This window comes from Coregonus clupeaformis, chromosome 9 (assembly GCF_020615455.1).
Source record: "Coregonus clupeaformis isolate EN_2021a chromosome 9, ASM2061545v1, whole genome shotgun sequence".
NCBI classification, from domain to species: Eukaryota; Metazoa; Chordata; class Actinopteri; order Salmoniformes; family Salmonidae; genus Coregonus; species Coregonus clupeaformis.
Window position 1 is genome coordinate 17411298 of NC_059200.1, and position 19128 is coordinate 17430425.

Genomic DNA, 19128 nt, shown 5'->3' on the forward strand with positions numbered 1-19128 from the left:
TCTGTTGTTTTTTTTTGGTTTGTATATTTAAAGCATGAAACCCATATTTGTTACATAAGCTACTAAAACCCACTGGTGAAGGACAGTTGTGGAAATATTGAGCAATGTTTCATGCTTTTTCAAGACGCACATTTTCTTGCTGTTATTACATTTTATTTCTTAAGGCATTCCTGTTTGTTTGTTAGCAAAAAGGAAAGGAAAAAATCGCTCAATATTTTAATGGAAATTGTCAGTCAACCATCTCTGCTGGGGATAGAATACTCTATGTCCTTCGCCATCTTTGATTTATTATCTGTTATGCAAGTAAATCAATTGAAGTATATACAGTTGAAGTCAGAAGTTTACATACATTTAGGTTGGAGTCATTAAAACTAATTTTTCAGCCACTCCACAGATTTCTTGTTAACAAACTATAGTTTTGGCAAGTCGGTTAGGACATCTACTTTGTGCATGACACAAGTTATTTTTCCAACAATTGTTTACAGACAGATTATTTCACTTATAATTCACTGTATCACAATTCCAGAGGGTCAGAAGTTTACATACACTAAGTTGACTGTGCCTTTAAACAGCTTGGAAAATTCCAGAAAATGATGTCATGGCTTTAGAAGGTTCTGATAGGCTAATTGACATAATTTGAGTCAATTGGAGGTGTACCTGTGGATGTATTTCAAGGCCTACCTTCAAACTCAGTGCCTCTTTGCTTGACATCATGGGAAAATCAAAAGAATTCAACCAAGACCTCAGAAAAGAAATTGTAGACCTCCACAAGTCTGGTTCATCGTTGGGAGCAATTTCCAAACGCCTGAAGGTACCACGTTCATCTGTACAAACAATAGTACGCAAGTATAAACACCATGGGACCACGCAGCCGTCATACCGCTCAGGAAGGAGACAAGCTCTGTCTCCTAGAGATGAACGTACTTTGGTGTGAAAAGTGCAAATCAATCCCAGAACAACAGCAAAGGACCTTGTGAAGATGCTAGAGGAAACGGGTACAAAAGCATCTAAATCCACAGTAAAACGAGTCCTATATCGACATAACCTGAAAGGCCGCTCAGCAAGGAAGAAGCCACTGCTCCAAAACCGCCATAAAAAAGCCAGAATACGGTTTGCAACTGCACATGGGGACAAAGATCGTACTTTTTGGAGAAATGTCCTCTGGTCTGATGAAACAAAAATAGAACTGTTTGGCCATAATGACCATTGTTATGTTTGGAGGAAAAAGGGGGTTGCTTGCAAGCCGAAGAAAACCATCCCAACTGTGAAGCACAGGGGTGGCAGCATCATGCTGTGGGGGTGCTTTGCTGCAGGAGGGACTGGTGCACTTCACAAAATAGATGGCATCATGAGGAAGGAAAATTATGTGGATATATTGAAGCAACATCTCAAGACATCAGTCAGGAAGTTAAAGCTTGGTCGCAAATGGGTCTTCCAAATGGACAATGACCTCAAGCATACTTCCAAAGTTGTGGCAAAATGGCTTAAGGACAACAAAGTCAAGGTATTGGAGTGGCCATCACAAAGCCCTGACCTCAATCCTATAGAAAATTTGTGGGCAGAACTGAAAAGGCGTGTGCAAGCAAGGAGGCCTACAAACCTGACTCAGTTACACCAGCTCTGTCAGGAGGAATGGGCCAAAATTCACCCAACTTATTGTGGGAAGCTTGTGGAAGGCTACCCGAAACGTTTGACCCAAGTTAAACCAAAGTTGACTCCAATCCAAAGTTAAATCTAGAATCGGCTTCCTATTTCGCAACAAAGCCTCCTTCACTCATGCTGCCAAACATGCCCTCGTAAAACTGACTATCCTACCGATCCTTGACTTCGGCGATGTCATTTACAAAATAGCCTCCAACACTCTACTCAGCAAATTGGATGTAGTCTATCACAGTGCCATCCGTTTTGTCTCCAAAGCCCCATACACTACCCACCACTGTGACCTGTACGCTCTTGTTGGCTGGTCCTCACTACATGTTCGTCGTCAAACCCACTGGCTCCAGGCCATCTATAAATCACTGCTAGGCAAATCCCCGCCTTATCTTAGCTCATTGGTCACCATAGCAGCACCCACCCGCAGTCTGCGCTCCAGCAGGTATATCTCACTGGTCATTCCCAAAGCCAACACCTCCTTTGGCCGCCATTCCTTCCAGTTCTCTGCTGCCAATGACTGGAACGAATTGCAAAAATCTCTGAAGCTGGAGACTCTTATCTCCCCCAATAACTTTAAGCATCAGTTGTCAGAGCACCTTACCGATCACTGCACCTGTACACAGCCCATCTGAAATTAGCCCACCCAACTACCTCATCCCTATATTGTTATTTAATTTGCTCTTTTGCACCCCAGTATCTCTATTTGCACATAATCTCTTGCACATCTAGCATTCCAGTGTTAATACTATTGTAATTATTCTGCACTATAGCCTATTTATTGCCTTACCTCCATAACTTGCTACATTTGCACACACTGTATATATATTTTCTGTTGTATTTCTGACTTTATGTTTTTTTTTACCCCATATGTAACTCTGTGTTGTTTTTATTGCACTACTTTGCTTTATCTTGGCCAGGTCGCAGTTGTAAATGAGAACCTGTTCTCAACTGGCTTACCTGGTTAAATAAAGGTGAAATAAAAAAATAAAAAAACAATTTAAAGGCAATGCTAGTATGACCAAAAGTATGTGGACACCTGGTCGTCGAACATCTCATTCCAAAATCATGCGCATTAATATGGAGTTGGTCCACCCTTTGCTGCTATAACAGCCTCCACTCTTCTGGGAAGGCTTTCCACTAGATGTCAGAACATTGCTGTGGGGACACAAGAGCATTAGTGGGCGATGGGGTTGAGGTCAGGGCTCTGTGCAGGCCAATCAAGTTTTTCCACACCGATCTCGACAAACCATTTCTGTATGGACCTCGCTTTGTGCACAGGGGCATTGTCATCCTGAAACAGGAAAGGACCTATGTATGGTCAGTATGTTTCATAAATACTTTCCTAACCCTAAATAATCTACAAGATCAGAGTATTTTAAAATCTACCAATTAGTGCTGAAGATGAGACCAAACGCATGTATTTAGAACGCTTTCTTTCATTGATCCCTATTCTGAACCCATATTCTAGTGAGTACACAGTATTTAAAGGGATGGCTTTAGATAAATGCACTGAAAACCCTATTGAATGAAAACTCCCAACAGAAAATCTGTTGGCCAGCAAGTGGGAGGGTTTTCAGTGGTTGAATTACATTTATTTAGAGCCACACCTGCAAAGCCCCTTATGCACCTGCAGAAGGTAAGTCTGAACACCAACTACTGAGAAGTGCTTAAATCTAAACGAGTAAAAAAAGGAATAGATTTCTTAAGTCTGAATCAGGACCTATGTGAATGAATACTGAACAAAAATATAAATGCAACATGCAACAATTTCAAAGATTTTACTAAGTTACAGTATATGTAAATCAGTCAATTGAAATAAATACATTAGGCCCTAATCTATGGATTTCACATGACTGGGCAGGGGCGCAGCCATGGGTGGGCCTGGGAGGGCATAGGCCCACCCACTGGGGAGCCAGGCACAGACGATCAGAGTTTTTCCCCACAAAAGGGCTTTATTACAGACACAAAAACTCCTCAGTTTCATCAGCTGTCCGGATAACTGGTCTCAGACGATCCCGCAGGTGAAGAAGCCGGATGTGGAGGTCCTGGGCTGGCGTGGTTACACGTGGTCTGCAGTTGTGAGGCTGGTTGGACGTACTGCCAAATTCTCTAAAATGACGTTGGAGGCGGCTTATGGTAGAGAAATAAACATTCTCTGGCAACAGCTCTGGTTGACATTTCTGCAGTCAGCATGCCAATTGCACTCTCCCTCAAAACTTGAGACATCTGTGGCATTGTGTTGTGTGACAAAACTGCACATTTTAGTGGCCTTTTATTGTCCCCAAGCGCAAGGTGCACCTGTGTAATGATCATGCTGTTTAATCAGCTTCTTGATATGCCACACCTGTCAAGTGGATTATCTTGGCAAGGAGAAATGCTCACTAATAGGGATGGAAACACATTTGTGAACAAAATCTGAGAGGAAGAAGCTGATTTGTGCGTATGGAAAATTCATGGATCTTTTATTTCAGCTCATGAAACATGGGACCATCACTTTACATGTTGTGTTTATATTTTTGTTCAGTGTATATATATATATATATATATATATATATATATATATATATATATATATATATATATACAGTATGTGTCTGGCTGTGTATACGACTGTCTTCGGCCTTACATTCCTGCCTTTTGTCCATCTCCCAAACCTCCCTTGGAGACAGCTGTGGCTGAGTTTGCATGGCAACATAGCTTCTTTGTAAGATCCAGACCAACACTCTGGCTACGTCTCAAATAGCACACTATTCCTCATATAGTTCACTACTTTTGGCCAGGGTCCAGAGGCCAGGCCGTCATTGTCAATAAGAATTTGTTCTTAATTGTCTCGCCTGGATAAATACAGGTTAAAATAACATAAGAATCGGGTGCCGTTAGCGATGCAGCCTTCGCAGGAGTGTTATATTGTCTAGTGCCCATTACAGGTAGCTAAGCTAGGAGTGTTATATTGTCTAGTGCCCATTACAGGTAGCTAAGCTAGGAGTGTTATATTGTCTAGTGCCCATTACAGGTAGCTAAGCTAGGAGTGTTATATTGTCTAGTGCCCATTACAGGTAGCTAAGCTAGGAGTGTTATATTGTCTAGTGCCCATTACAGGTAGCTAGGCTAGGAGTGTTATATTGTCTAGTGCCCATTACAGGTAGCTAAGCTAGGAGTGTTATATTGTCTAGTGCCCATTACAGGTAGCTAAGCTAGGAGTGTTATATTGTCTAGTGCCCATTACAGGTAGCTAAGCTAGGAGTGTTATATTGTCTAGTGCCCATTACAGGTAGCTAAACTAGGAGTGTTATATTGTCTAGTGCCCATTACAGGTAGCTAAGCTAGGAGTGTTATATTGTCTAGTGCCCATTACAGGTAGCTAAGCTAGGAGTGTTATATTGTCTAGTGCCCATTACAGGTAGCTAAGCTAGGAGTGTTATATTGTCTAGTGCCCATTACAGGTAGCTAAGCTAGGAGTGTTATATTGTCTAGTGCCCATTACAGGTAGCTAAGCTAGGAGTGTTATATTGTCTAGTGCCCATTACAGGTAGCTAAGCTAGGAGTGTTATATTGTCTAGTGCCCATTACAGGTAGCTAAGCTAGAGTGTTATATTGTCTAGTGCCCATTACAGGTAGCTAAGCTAGGAGTGTTATATTGTCTAGTGCCCATTACAGGTAGCTAAGCTAGGAGTGTTATATTGTCTAGTGCCCATTACAGGTAGCTAAGCTAGGAGTGTTATATTGTCTAGTGCCCATTACAGGTAGCTAAGCTAGGAGTGTTATATTGTCTAGTGCCCATTACAGGTAGCTAAGCTAGGAGTGTTATATTGTCTAGTGCCCATTACAGGTAGCTAAGCTAGGAGTGTTATATTGTCTAGTGCCCATTACAGGTAGCTAAGCTAGGAGTGTTATATTGTCTAGTGCCCATTACAGGTAGCTAAACTAGGAGTGTTATATTGTCTAGTGCCCATTACAGGTAGCTAAGCTAGGAGTGTTATATTGTCTAGTGCCCATTACAGGTAGCTAAACTAGGAGGGTTATATTGTCTAGTGCCCATTACAGGTTGTCAGCCAGAATGAGGTGAGCAGGGCAGTTCAATATGTTCACTGGCCTTTCTCCTCACTTTTGCAGTCAGTAGAATTTGAATCTAGATGTATTATAGCTGCCTCTCTACCAGCTCAGTACAGACAGTACATGATAGCTGATGTGTGGTTAGCGTTCTGGCACAAAATGGTTGCTGTGCTTAACCAAAGTGGGTGCTACACACTGGTGGTGGAAGAGGTGAGTTTCCCTCGTTACTATGTAAAGCACTTTGAGCACCTACTATAGGTGGAAGGGTGCTATATAAATGCAATCAATCAATCAATCAGATACATAGCTCATTGTACAACCACACCTATACCCATATGCAGAAAAGTTTCCCCACCATAAGACAAGGACTATTTTAAGGTCTATAACATGTCCCTCTGTGATAGTACAACGTATGACTGTCCTACTGGCGGCAGGTAGCTTGGTGGTTAAGAGCATTGTGCCAGTAACCGAAATGTCGCTGGTTCTAATCCCCGAGCCGACTAGGTGGAAAATCTGTCGATGTGCCCTTGAACAAGGCACTTAACCCTAATTGCTCTGGATAAGAGCGTCTGCTAAATGACGGCATTTAGCAGACGCTCTTATCCAGAGCGACTTACAGTTAGTGAATACATATATATATATTATTATTTTTTTATACTGGCCCCCCGTGGGAATGTACTAAAATGTACTAAATGTACATTTTAGTACATTTAAACCCCCGACTAAAATGTACTACTGGCTCTCCATAGGGATCGCTGTATTTTCCTTCTAAATGGAGTTCCCAAAGAATGAAACAAACATTCAAGCGTACAAAGACTAGAAACGCCAACAACAAATGGATACGATACCGAAAATGCTTTTTTATTTAGAATCATGACAGCTTTTGAAGTAGGTATTCTACTTTGTATCAATAATATATTCCACTCCCCTCTTGTCCCTCTCCTCCTCCATAATCTGCACCTCAGTCAGTCTGGAATTCACAGTTGTGGTTAAATACTGTTGTCAGCCAGGCTTAAGCCTGTTATCTCCTGCTGAAAGGTGGAGGGGGAGATAGGAGGAGAAATCCCAGCTATCTCCTCTCGCTATGTTGTTCAGGCAGTTTTTCATCTGCACATTACAGATGTCTGGGCTGCTTCCCAAATAATAATAATAAAATAATATGCCATTTAGCAGACGCTTTTATCCAAAGCGACTTACAGTCATGCGTGCATAATTATTTTTTTTGTGTATAATAATAATATGCCATGGGTGGTCCCGGGGATCGAACCCACTACCTTTGGCGTTACAAGCGCCGTGCTCTACCAGCTGAGCTACAGAGGACCACATGGCACCCTATTCCCTATATACACTATTTTTTTTTACCAGAGCACTATGGGTAGTGCATTATGGGTATTGCAAAAGTAGTGAACCTTATAGGGAAGTGCACTATACAAGGATACTTCCATTTGGGACGAAACCCTCGTATAAGATTGATGACAGGCGCTCCTCGGGGGACGTCTATACGGGGTCCTTCAGTTCTTTTCATAAACAGACGCACAGATTATCCATGATATTAACCAGATACTCTAGTGGCCGCTCTAACAATTAAAATAAATGTATTCAAAAATGGAAGGCAGTCGGGAGGAGGCAAGATCAGGTGTGACCATTCTAGCCAATGAGTGGGCTATACCCATGTGAACAACAGGCACAAATCCGATAGTTTTTTTTCTCAAAGTTGCCGAGATGTCACGTGTCCTACTTCTATCAGTACACTAATAACAACTTAAACATTACAAAACGTATATTCGATCAAATAAGCCTCACGTAGCAAATAAGCCATTTCAATTTTTTTGTCAACCAAATTTGACACTCTAATTGACATCCATTCCAAAACTCCTTGCTTGGTGAGTGAAATAGACAGAACAACGCCACCTGCTGGAGGAGACAGATTTCGGGCCCAGTTATCCCTATTTGCTTCAGCTCTTCCTCTCTGACAGACGGCAGCAGGCAGGAGGCACCAGGTCCTTGTAACTGTGAGTGCTGTATGGCAGAGACACATGTATCCACTGCATTCCCCACAGGTCCAGACACGGCCGTGTAGTGTAGCAATCTGAATCGTTTTTTTAAAATTATTTTTTAAAGCCACATCAGAAAATAAAGTTAACTTTCCCAAAGTCCCAACAATGCGCGAGCCACACCCCTTTTGGTTCTCAGTAATGCTATTATATATTCAGACAACACACTCGTACAGCAGGCCAGTATCCGTCTATATGGTGCAAGGTCCAGGTCCACCACAATGTCTCTTGCAGGTCCACTACACAAGGTCCAGGTCCACCATGAGGTCTCCACTCCACAAGGTCCAGGTCCACCATGAGGTCTCCACTCCACAAGGTCCAGGTCCACCATGAGGTCTCCACTCCACAAGGTCCAGGGCCACTATAGGGTCTCCACTCCAAAAGGTCCAGGGCTAATGCTTTCTGAATCTATACCACTATAAACAGTTATAGTCTTTGTTATATGTGTTCATATACAATGTTTCAAAATGACCATATTATACAGTCTACCCAGGCCAGGAGTGCTTGAGAAGCAGCACAGAGAAACGCTATTTGTACAAGCCTCTTGACACGGTGATACTCCACAATAACTACAGTAGGTAGAAGAACCCCTGATTTGCAGTGCCCATTAACACACAGAATCATCACAACTACAGTGCCCTTCTTTTTACACTACATCCATTCAGTCTTGGACCAAACATCCTAGAACAAGTGATGTGTCTTATTACCAATGTGTGTACAGTTTCAGTGTAGGATAAATATCAACTATAGATGATCATTCAATGTTGAATCATCACTAAACCAGACTTGTATTTACATTTAATACAATCTACAACATATGATTCATTTGAACCCAGACCATTCCTATCTGAAACTGTCTTAAAGCTACAGTACAGACAAATAAAGCAAAGTGTCTACAATATCTAAAACATGTACACTACCAGTCAAAAGTTTGGACACACCTACTCATTCAAGGGTTTTTCTTTATTTTTACTATTTTTTACATTGTAGAATAATAGTGAAGACATCAGAAGTGGTCCTCTGTAGCTCAGCTGGTAGAGCACGGCGCTTGAAACGCCAAGGTAGTGGGTTCGATCCCCGGGACCACCCATACACAAAAATGTATGCACGCATGACTGTAAGTCGCTTTGGATAAAAGCGTCTGCTAAATGGCATATTATTATTTATTATTAAAACTATGAAATAACACATATGGAATCATGTAGTAACCAAAAAAGTGTTAAACAAATCAAAATATATGTTATATTTGAGATTCTTCAAATAGCCACCCTTTGCCTTGATGAGAGCTTTGCACACTCATGGTATTCTCTCAACCAGCTTCACCTGGAATGCTTTTCCAACAACCTTGAAGGACTTCCCACATATGCTGAGCACTTGTTGGCTGCTTTTCCTTCACTCTGCCGTCCGACTCATCCCAAGCCATCTCAACTGGTTTGAGGTTGGGGGATTGTGGAGGCCAGGTCATCTGATGCAGCACTCCATCACTCTCCTTCTTGGTAAAATAGCCCTTACACAGCCTGGAGGTGTGTTGGGTCATTGTCTTGTTGAAAAACAAATGATAGTCCCACTAAGCCCAAACCAGATGGGATGGCGTGTCGCTGCAGAATGCTGTGGTAGCCATGCTGGTTAAGTGTGCCTTGAATTCTAAATAAATCACATACAGTCTCACCAGCAAAGCACCCCCACACCATAACACCTCTTCCTCCATGCTTTACGGTGGGAACTTCACATGCGGAGATTATCTGTTCACCCACACTGCATCTCACAAAGATACGGCGGTTGGAACCAAAAATCTCACATTTGGACTCCAGACCAATGGACACATTTCCAGTGGTCTAATGTCCATTGCTCGTGTTTCTTGGCCCAAGCAGGTCTCTTCTTCTTATTGGTGTCCTTTTGTAGTGGTTTCTTTGCAGCAATTCGACCATGAAGGCCTGATTCACACAGTCTCCTCTGAACAGTTGATGTTGAGATGTGTCTGTTACTTGAACTCTGTGAAGCATTTATTTGGGCTGCAATTTCTGAGGCTGGTAACTCTAATGAACTTATCCTCTACAGCAGAGGTAACTCTGGGTCTTCCATTCCTGTGGCGGTCCTCATGAGAGCCAGTTTCATCATAGAGCTTGATGGTTTTTGCGACTGCACTTGAAGAAACTTTCAAAGTTCTTGAAATGTTCCGTATTGACTGAAATTCATGTCTTAATGTAATAATGGACTGTCGTTTCTCTTTTCTTATTTGAGCTGCTCTTGTCATAATATGGACTTGGTCTTTTACCAAATAGCCCTATCTTCTGTATACCCCCCTACCTTGTCACAACACAACTGATTGGCTCAAACGCATTAAGAAGGAAAGAAATTCAACAAATTAACTTTTAAGAAGGCACAGCTGTTCATTGAAATGCATTCCAGGTGACTACCTCATGAAGCTGGTTGAGAGAATGCCAAGAGTGCACAAAGCTGTCATCAAGGCAAAGGGTGGCTATTTGAAGAATCTCAAATATAAAATATATTTTGATTTGTTTAACACTTTTTTGGTTACTACATGATTCCATATGTGTTATTTCTAAGTTTTGATGTCTTCACTATTATTCTACAATGTTGAACATAGTAAAAAATAAAGAAAAACCCTTGAATGAGTAGGTGTGTCCAAACCTTTGACTGGTAGTGTACATGTTCTGTCTCTTCTTCTTTGGTCATGGGATGAATTAAATGGCACCGAAGCAAAAGCCACAAGTTATGTTAACTCGATTTGAGACACAGTAAACTAAATCTGCGTACATAAAGTAATTCAGTACCACCATGTTGAAAATGGATAGTTATGTCGTTTAAATAAAAAATTTTTTTTTTACATACATAACTTTTCTTCAGCATTGTTTTTCCTCTATATACACAGGCAGATACATGATAACGTGTAACAGGGTTGATTATATATTTGATTGGATCTTGAAGGAAAATGGGGAAGGAGAAGGGTTTTATGGGTAGTGTAGTCTTTCAGGAGTCCACGTATAGGCTGGGTATAGTCTTTATTAGGCAGGTAACCAGCCGCCTGACATCTTCAGTCATATTGCCACAGTCAGTCAGCATGGTTGAGGTCCAGCGGCATGCACCCTGTTCCACTACACACTGAATCCATATGTCTCTTACTTTCAGACGCTATTGTCCCTCTCAATGCTTTTTCTACTTCTTAGTACAGGATTTCCCAAACCCAGTCCTGGGGACCCCAGGGGGTGCACGTTTTGGTTTTTGCCATCAAAGCTTGATTATTAATTGATTATTTGAATCAGCTCTGTAGTGCTAGGGCAAAAACCAAAACGTGCACCCCATGGGTGGCGAGGACCGAGTTTGGGAAACCCTGCCTTAGTAGATACTCCCACCCCCTCTCACTTGAATAAAATGGCGCCATCCACCCTGCACTGCCACATCCCCTCTCACTAGAATAAAATGGCACATTCCACCCTGCACTGCCACACCCCCTCTCACTAGAATAAAATGGCGCCATCCACCCTGCACTGCCACACCCCCTCTCACTAGATTAAAATGGCACAGTCCACTCTGCACTGCCACACCCCCTCTCACTAGAATAAAATGGCACAGTCCACCCTGCACTGCCACACCCCCTCTCACTAGAATAAAATGGCACATTCCACCCTGTACTGCCACACTCCCTCGCACTAGATTCAGGTGGTACAGTCCGTCAAACTGTCTCCTCAGTACATTCTCCCACTTTCTCTCACCTCCCAGGGTGGTACACACCCCCCTCACCAGATCCAGATGGTACTGTCCCTTTCAATATGTCTCCAAGTCATTAGTACATTCTCCCACCCCCTCTCATTCGATTAAAATGGCACAGTCCACCCTACACTGCCACACCACCTCACTGGATCCAGATGGTATTGGCCCGGTCGGGCCTGCGCGGATCGGCGGTCAGATCTCCGAAGGTGGAGAAGAACTGTTCCATCTCTTTCTGCAGCATCTCGTTCCTCTTCTCTGCGTCATCCTTGGCCCGCTCTGCGTTACGCAACTTGATCTCCACCATGGTGACCTTCTTCCTCTCCTGGTTCAGCTCCTCGTGAAGAGTCCCCATCTCAGTCTCCAACTCCAGGTTACGGTGCTCCAGGCTGCAGTGACGAGAGCAGTGAGTTTAGAGGGAGGAAGAAGTTACTTAAAGTGGCAGTCCAGTCTCCTTTTCACCTCATTTAACACCTGATTTACTTAACAAAAGGCACATCTCAATAGGTGGTCCAGGTAAATCATGACATAACACAAGTGTGTGGGGGATTACTATAAGAATTATGATTATGAAATTTAAGCCTGTATTTTAATTAAAAAAGAAACCACAAAACTATAACGAAAAAACTAAAATATACAAAAGTTACAAATATTGCTTCCTCAAGCAAGGGGGAGGCTGATGACATCACGGATTCCCACCAGACCAACTCCTTGAATGCCCTACTCATTGAAGTTTGCGGTTGTGTCTAAAAAACGAACACAATTTTGCTCAAAACATATTGTTTTGACCCGTTGGTGTGTTTACTTTCTTTATACTGGGATGTCACTTTTCAACTGGAAAAGTTCCCAAATAGCTGGAGGAAGTCGTTAAGCTCTTTCTCAATTCTCTAAAATGGTCTTCTCTTCATCTCACTGATTGGAAAAGACTAGTCCGTTCTTTCAGATCAGTGAAAGAGAGGAGGTAAGAAAAATAAGATTTTTTTTGTTAGACAATTAAGAAAGATCTGGCAACTCCCATTCCACAGAAAGAGCTTGTTAAGAACTGTCTTCAAATTAAATAAATGTCTATCTTTTATTATAGCGACACAGTAGGAGGTAGTGGTGCTACCTAGTTATCCTGGCCTCGTACTCTGTCTTCTGCTTCTGCATCTCCTGTTTCAGACTGACCACCAGGCTGTGTAGAGCACTGTGACTACTGGGTCCGTTACTGACGAGGAACATCTCACTGTTGTCACTGCTGCTGGTGGCTCCACTACCCCTCCCTCCACCACCGTTCCTCCGCTCCCCCTCCACGTCCCCGCCCGGCTGGGGCTGCTCGTCGAGGGAGGACAGGCCCCTAGGTCCATCCGGCAGCAGCAAGGGGTCCTCGTAGAGGCCCAGCCCGCCGTAGAAGTCCTGTTCTGGGCAGGTGGTGGTGGAGGAACGGCAGGACGTGGAGTTGTCCGGAAGAGAGATCTCACAGGAGGAGGTGGACCAAGTAGCACTGTCCACGCTCTGCTTGTCCTCACAGCTAGAGATGAGACACGGCTGTTGTTGATTCTGTAACTGTTGTTGTTGTTGTTGTTGCTGGACGTTGTCATAGGTGGACAGCCGGTTCTGGGACGCCGTCTGCTCTCCACAGTCCCGAGACTTGCTGTCTCGTAAGGTGACCGGGTAGCCATTGGGCACCCACAGCCCATTACGCCCGTTCAGGGTACCGTTCACCACGTCAGTACTTGACACACCCATGCGGACACCTCCGTTAGGGACCCCGCTGGTGCCCATCTTGGTGCCCGAGCCCTTCAGGGTGCGCCTGGCCTGGAGGCCGCTGATGCCTCCTATTAATAAAAATAACAACAATACATTTTATGCGTCTTTCAGGACTCTGTCATTGTCCAAGACACATTTCCCCTTGGGGACAATAAAATACATCCTATCCTATACTCAAGGACACCTTACATTAGAAGTACAGTCAAATCAAAGTACAACTAAAATTAAAACCTAGTGCAATTAAAATCAAACCCTAGTGCAATTAAAATCAAACCCTAGTGCAATTAAAATCAAACCCTAGTGCAATTAAAATCAAACCCTAGTGCAATTAAAATCAAACCCTAGTGCAATTAAAATCTGACAGAACAGAGCAGATAGTGGTACTGGTAACAGAGGAGGTAGAACAGACTCAATCACATTCAGGACGTAACCTGTGTTACCGGGCAGAGTCTGGCTCTTCTCCTGGTTGGCTGCGTCTCCAGAGGGGGAACAACTAAACGAGCCGTTGGTGACCACGCCGCTGCCCTTGGAGACCGCCGGGTTTTTCTTAACGGTTAACGGCGGGCTGCGGGCCAGGTCGAAGCGCCCGGTAACATGGCCGTTACGTGGGCTGGCTGAGCGAGGTGAACCGGAGCCGTTGTTGTCTAACGTTACCGGGGGCTGGCGGTGGGGCGACTCGGGGGTCTCCCAGCAACACTGTTTCACCCTCTGCTGGGGTATTTGGGTATTGTTGTTCTGTTCTGTGGTCTGTCCCGTCGGCACCATCTGGGTCAGCCTCCTCTGGACCTACAAGATAATAATATATTACACTTAACGGGAGCTTTTATCCAAAGCTACTGACAGTGTAGCGCAGGGTTCTTCAATTTCCGGTCCTGGAGGGCCGAAACACCTCTGTTTTTCATCCTCTCCTTCTAATCAGGGGCTAATTCAGACCTGGGACACCAGGTGAGTGCAATTAACTACCAGGTAGAAATAAAAAACAGAAGTGTTTCAGCCCTCCAGGACCGGAATTGGAAGAACCCTGGTGTAGTGGGTGCATTTTACTATATGTAAAAGGTGGGCTCCGTATCGGGCAGCTTTCGCTTAAGAACCCAAAGTCTTAACCATTAGACCAACAGGGAACCTTGAGGGCCAAGGCTGACAATTGGGTTTACAAGTCTCAGGGCTACCAATCACCAGAGCGGGATTCCAAATCACCTCCACTACTGTTTGAACCCACAACCTTGGTGTTGCTAGCTAGCTAGTGCCAAGGGTTTTAATACCAACCCCGCGGGCTCGTACACCACCCACCTCGTTGTTGTTGTTGACCAGCTCCAGTGTCTTGGGACTGTCCTCGTCTCTGGGGAACAACACGTCGTGACGACCAATCAGAACAGACATCAGCTGCTGTACCAGCACTGTACCTGAGGACACCAGAAAGGTTACATGTCTTTACAGGTCCATAAGCATCATAATACTGTATACTCACCGATTACATTGTCGTAGGCCTAGAAGGACAATGGTGTCAAATTACTAAAGATTTGATTAATTATTGAGATCATGTATGCCATTCTTTCCACTTAAAAAGTTACATTTTTTCCATTGAAATGCACTTTATTTAACTAGGTATGTTCTCTTTTACAATAGCAACCTACAATAGCAACCTACAATAGCAACCTGAAAAGCCACAGACATAAAGCTGAGCTAGAAAATAAACGTACCTTCCATGATTGCTACAGGGTCTTCAATCTTTGGCCGTAGTATATTTGGACCAAAGACTGTGGCCAGGTTCTGGACACACATTTTATTCACACCTGAATAGGACTGGACTTCATCTAAAAATCTGTAGGAGAAACACAATCAACATCCCAGTTAGCTTTTTAATGATAGTGAAATGCTGTGGAACAACAATGTCACAATACAATAAACTTTGCAGGTCTGTCTGTGAAGAATAATACTGGCCTTCACAGTGATACAGTGATACAGTAGTACAGTGATTCAGTAATACAGTGATACAGTGATACAGTGATACAGTGATACAGTAATACAGTGATACAGTAATACAGTGATACAGTGATTCAGTGATACAGTGATACAGTGATACACAATAATGCAGTGATACTACTCTACCTGCATATGTACTGCAGCAGATTGTAGTTGACTGGAGGTAGACATTCCACTTGTCTTTTCAGTTCCTTCATTCCCTGGGGAGAGAATACACACGTTGCACTTAATGTACATCCTAATGTACTATAGAACTAGGTTACTATGGGGTAACTAGCCCCCCCCCCCCTGTAATTCACATTAAGACCACAAGATGTCACCAAATTATTTCCCCAACACTTTCCCTGGCTGCCACTGCTCTTGCGCTTTGTCATCACAACTTTTGGAGATATTTCAACAAAAACAATTCTGTGGTAAGTTGATCTAATTTTTTGAAATTTTGAAAAGTTGTAGATATAGTCCAATGAAGTTAGATCTATATATATATATATATATATATATATATATTTTTTAAATATATAAGTAGCAAAGCCTTAAGATAAATAATCCACTTGTTTACAGAGAAAAATGTAGATCATTTTTGAGTAAAGTAGTAATATGTTGGATGTGTGTGTTGGGGGCAACTCGCCCACACCCCTACTAGGGGGTAACTGGCCCCTGGGGGCTAGTTACCCCTTTATGGTTATGAATGTGTTTCTACCTGTCATTTAGAATATGACTAGCCTAGTTAGCGCTAGTTTATGCTAACTTGCTAGCTAGCAACTTCACTAGCAGTAAATGCTAGCCAGCTAGCTAGTTAGCATAAGCTGATAGGAGTGCTAGCTAGCAACCTTACTACAGATCGTCTGAGGTAAAATACATTAAAAAGATAACGTAACTTAATTGCAGTTGTAAATGTTTCTACTAGTGACCGATGGCTTTACAGTTAATGTTACTTTATAGCCTTTTAGCTATTTTACACAGCATTTTATGTCATATAGCTAGATCGATAGCTAGCTAAGTTTTTAAGCGAGAGCTTTTCAATTGGCATCTCTCCCCCTGTTTTCAGTCACAGGTGGGGACTGGATTAGGTGTGAGCAGTGCAGGAGATGGGCTCATGAGTTGTGCTCCAATTTGACTGGGGATAGCTTTATTTGTGACCTACAGCATGTACAAATTACAATCGAGCAATAACAGAGCATAAGAGAGTTGCCACATCAATGTTACACTGAGTTAATTAGTTAAGTTATTGTTATTCAATGTTATATTCCAATGTTATTTAATGTTATTAGTTATATTCCATTCCAATATTATATTCCAATTAATATATATTTTTAAACAACTATTAAAAACCTTTTGCTCCTGAATGTCATTTTAATGACTGCTGGGATTTAAAATCTTGCATTATTCAAATAATATTCAGTGCAATTGTACAGTACATAATGGATTGTATGGAAAAGGAACATCAAAGAAAGAACAAAGATAATGAATGTGCAGGTGAGTTAAAAAGAGGGACTTTACATCAAATCTCCTCATAGTACGGATATTAATGGTTACATGTGCAACACCATTTAACACCCCCCATATTTTATTTAAATAATTAAAGTAAGACAATTAGACTTAGCTTTTAAGTATTCTTTACTATAGAATTTCTAAATAAAACTGATAAAAATTGATTTTAACACACCTATGCCATAATCTTCTACCGGGGTAATTGGCACCCCAGAGGGCCAGTTACCCCATGGGGCGGGCAGTTACTACCCTGGTACTTAAAAAAAAAACTGCCCTTTTCTAAAAACAAAATTTCATGAAATAACTAAAAAAGTGTAAACTGTAGCCATTTATTTCCCTTTATAGTTTACTCGCCTAAGCATGACCTTCATCCACATACCATTTATTTCTCCAAACGTTGCTTTTTTGTGTCAGCAATTGGACATTGTTCTTAGGGGGGGTCTAGTTACCCCCTAGCACCCTACTGTATCCGTTTAATACATGTTCTACACTCTTTGGAGCGATTAATGGGATGGATTAGGGCAAAAATATAGTTTGACATCACCACAGAATATTTGCTAATTGCTTTACGGTAATAGTTATTGAAGCCTCTGCTTTACATGCATGCTTTAAATGTATTCCCCAGTAGATATTTCCCCCCCATTATGAACGGACATAAAACATGCATAATAAACCCTGTTTATCCAATACAGCATATCTGTACCATTAATCTTATGAGTCCAAGTCCATTTAACAAGTCATAGGTGATCAATTGATGATATCTTATCAGATCTCCATCTTTAATCTGGTCCAGATCTTATCATAATAAATATCCTTGGAGCACCCTATTCCCTATCTAATATTTTGACCAGGGCCCATGGGGCTCTGGGTATCAATAGGGTATCATTTGGGACAAAGCCCTTTTCCCTGCACCGCTCAGACCCTTACTGTGTCCCTGCACCGCTCAGACCCTTACTGTGTCCCTGCACCGCTCAGACCCTTACTGTGTCCCTGCACCGCTCAGACCCTTATTGTGTCCCTGCACCGCTCAGAGCCTTATTGTGTCTACTGTACCACTCAGACCCTTATTGTGTCTACTGCACCACTCAGAGCCTTATTGTGTCCCTGCACCACTCAGAGCCTTATTGTGTCTACTGTACCACTCAGACCCTTATTGTGTCTACTGCACCACTCAGAGCCTTATTGTGTCTACTGCACCACTCAGAGCCTTATTGTGTCCCTGCACCGCTCAGAGCCTTATTGTGTCCCTGCACTGCTCAGAGCCTTATTGTGTCTACTGCACAGCTCAAAGCCTTATTGTGTCACTGCACCGCTCAGACCCTTATTGTGTCCCTGCACCGCTCAGACCCTTATTGTGTCTACTGCACCGCTCAGACCCTTATTGTGTCCCTGCACCGCTCAGACCCTTATTGTGTCCCTGCACCACTCAGACCCTTATTGTGTCTACTGTACCACTCAGACCCTTATTGTGTCTACTGTACCACTCAGACCCTTATTGTGTCTACTGCACCGCTCAGAGCCTTATTGTGTCCCTGCACCACTCAGACCCTTATTGTGTCCCTGCACCGCTCAGACCCTTATTGTGTCCCTGCACCACTCAGAGCCTTATTGTGTCTACTGCACCGCTCAGAGCCCTTATTGTGTCTACTGCACCGCTCAGAGCCTTATTGTGTCTACTGCACTGCTCAAAGCCTATGTGTCCCTGCACCGCTCAGAGCCTTATTGTGTCTACTGCACCGCTCAGACCCTTATTGTGTCCCTGCACCGCTCAGAGCCTTATTGTGTCTACTGCACCGCTCAGACCCTTATTGTGTCCCTGCACTACTCAGAGCCTTATTGTGTCTACTGCACCGCTCAGACCCTTATTGTGTCCCTGCACCGCTCAGACCCTTATTGTGTCCCTGCACCACTCAGACCCTTATTGTGTCTACTGTACCACTCAGACCCTTATTGTGTCTCCTGCACCACTCAGACCCTTATTGTGTCTACTGCACCACTCAGAGCCTTATTGTGTCTACTGCACCACTCAGAGCCTTATTGTGTCTCCTGCACCGCTCAGACCCTTATTGTGTCTACTGCACCGCTCAGAGCCTTATTGTGTCTACTGCACCACTCAGAGCCTTATTGTGTCTACTGCACCACTCAGAGCCTTATTGTGTCTACTGCACCGCTCAGACCCTTATTGTGTCCCTGCACCACTCAGACCCTTATTGTGTCTACTGCACCACTCAGACCCTTATTGTGTCCCTGCACCGCTCAGACCCTTATTGTGTCTACTGCACCGCTCAGAGCCTTATTGTGTCCCTGCACCGCTCAGACCCTTATTGTGTCTACTGCACGGCTCAGAGCCTTATTGTGTCTACTGCACCACTCAGAGCCTTATTGTGTCCCTGCACCGCTCAGACCCTTATTGTGT

At 43.2% G+C, this 19128-nt stretch overlaps 1 protein-coding gene across 4 annotated transcripts in view; it reads right to left on the reverse strand.

Annotated features, from left to right (window-relative positions):
- Nucleotides 1–10562: 10562 nt before the first annotated feature.
- arhgap24 (Rho GTPase activating protein 24) overlaps nucleotides 10563–19128 on the reverse strand; it is a 189274-nt gene continuing 180708 nt past the window's right edge. For 3 of the 4 annotated variants that reach the window (XM_041885351.2, XM_041885354.2, XM_041885353.2), the window contains 6 exons: nucleotides 15348–15421; nucleotides 14939–15060; nucleotides 14529–14641; nucleotides 13670–14024; nucleotides 12598–13306; nucleotides 10563–11878 (listed from right to left, as the gene is read on the reverse strand). In XM_041885351.2, the coding sequence (XP_041741285.2) occupies nucleotides 11635–11878; nucleotides 12598–13306; nucleotides 13670–14024; nucleotides 14529–14641; nucleotides 14939–15060; nucleotides 15348–15421 (1617 nt within the window). In that variant the 3' untranslated portion in view covers nucleotides 10563–11634. The remainder of the gene's footprint in view (nucleotides 11879–12597; nucleotides 13307–13669; nucleotides 14025–14528; nucleotides 14642–14938; nucleotides 15061–15347; nucleotides 15422–19128) is intronic. The other variant, XM_041885352.2, reaches the window with a different exon arrangement.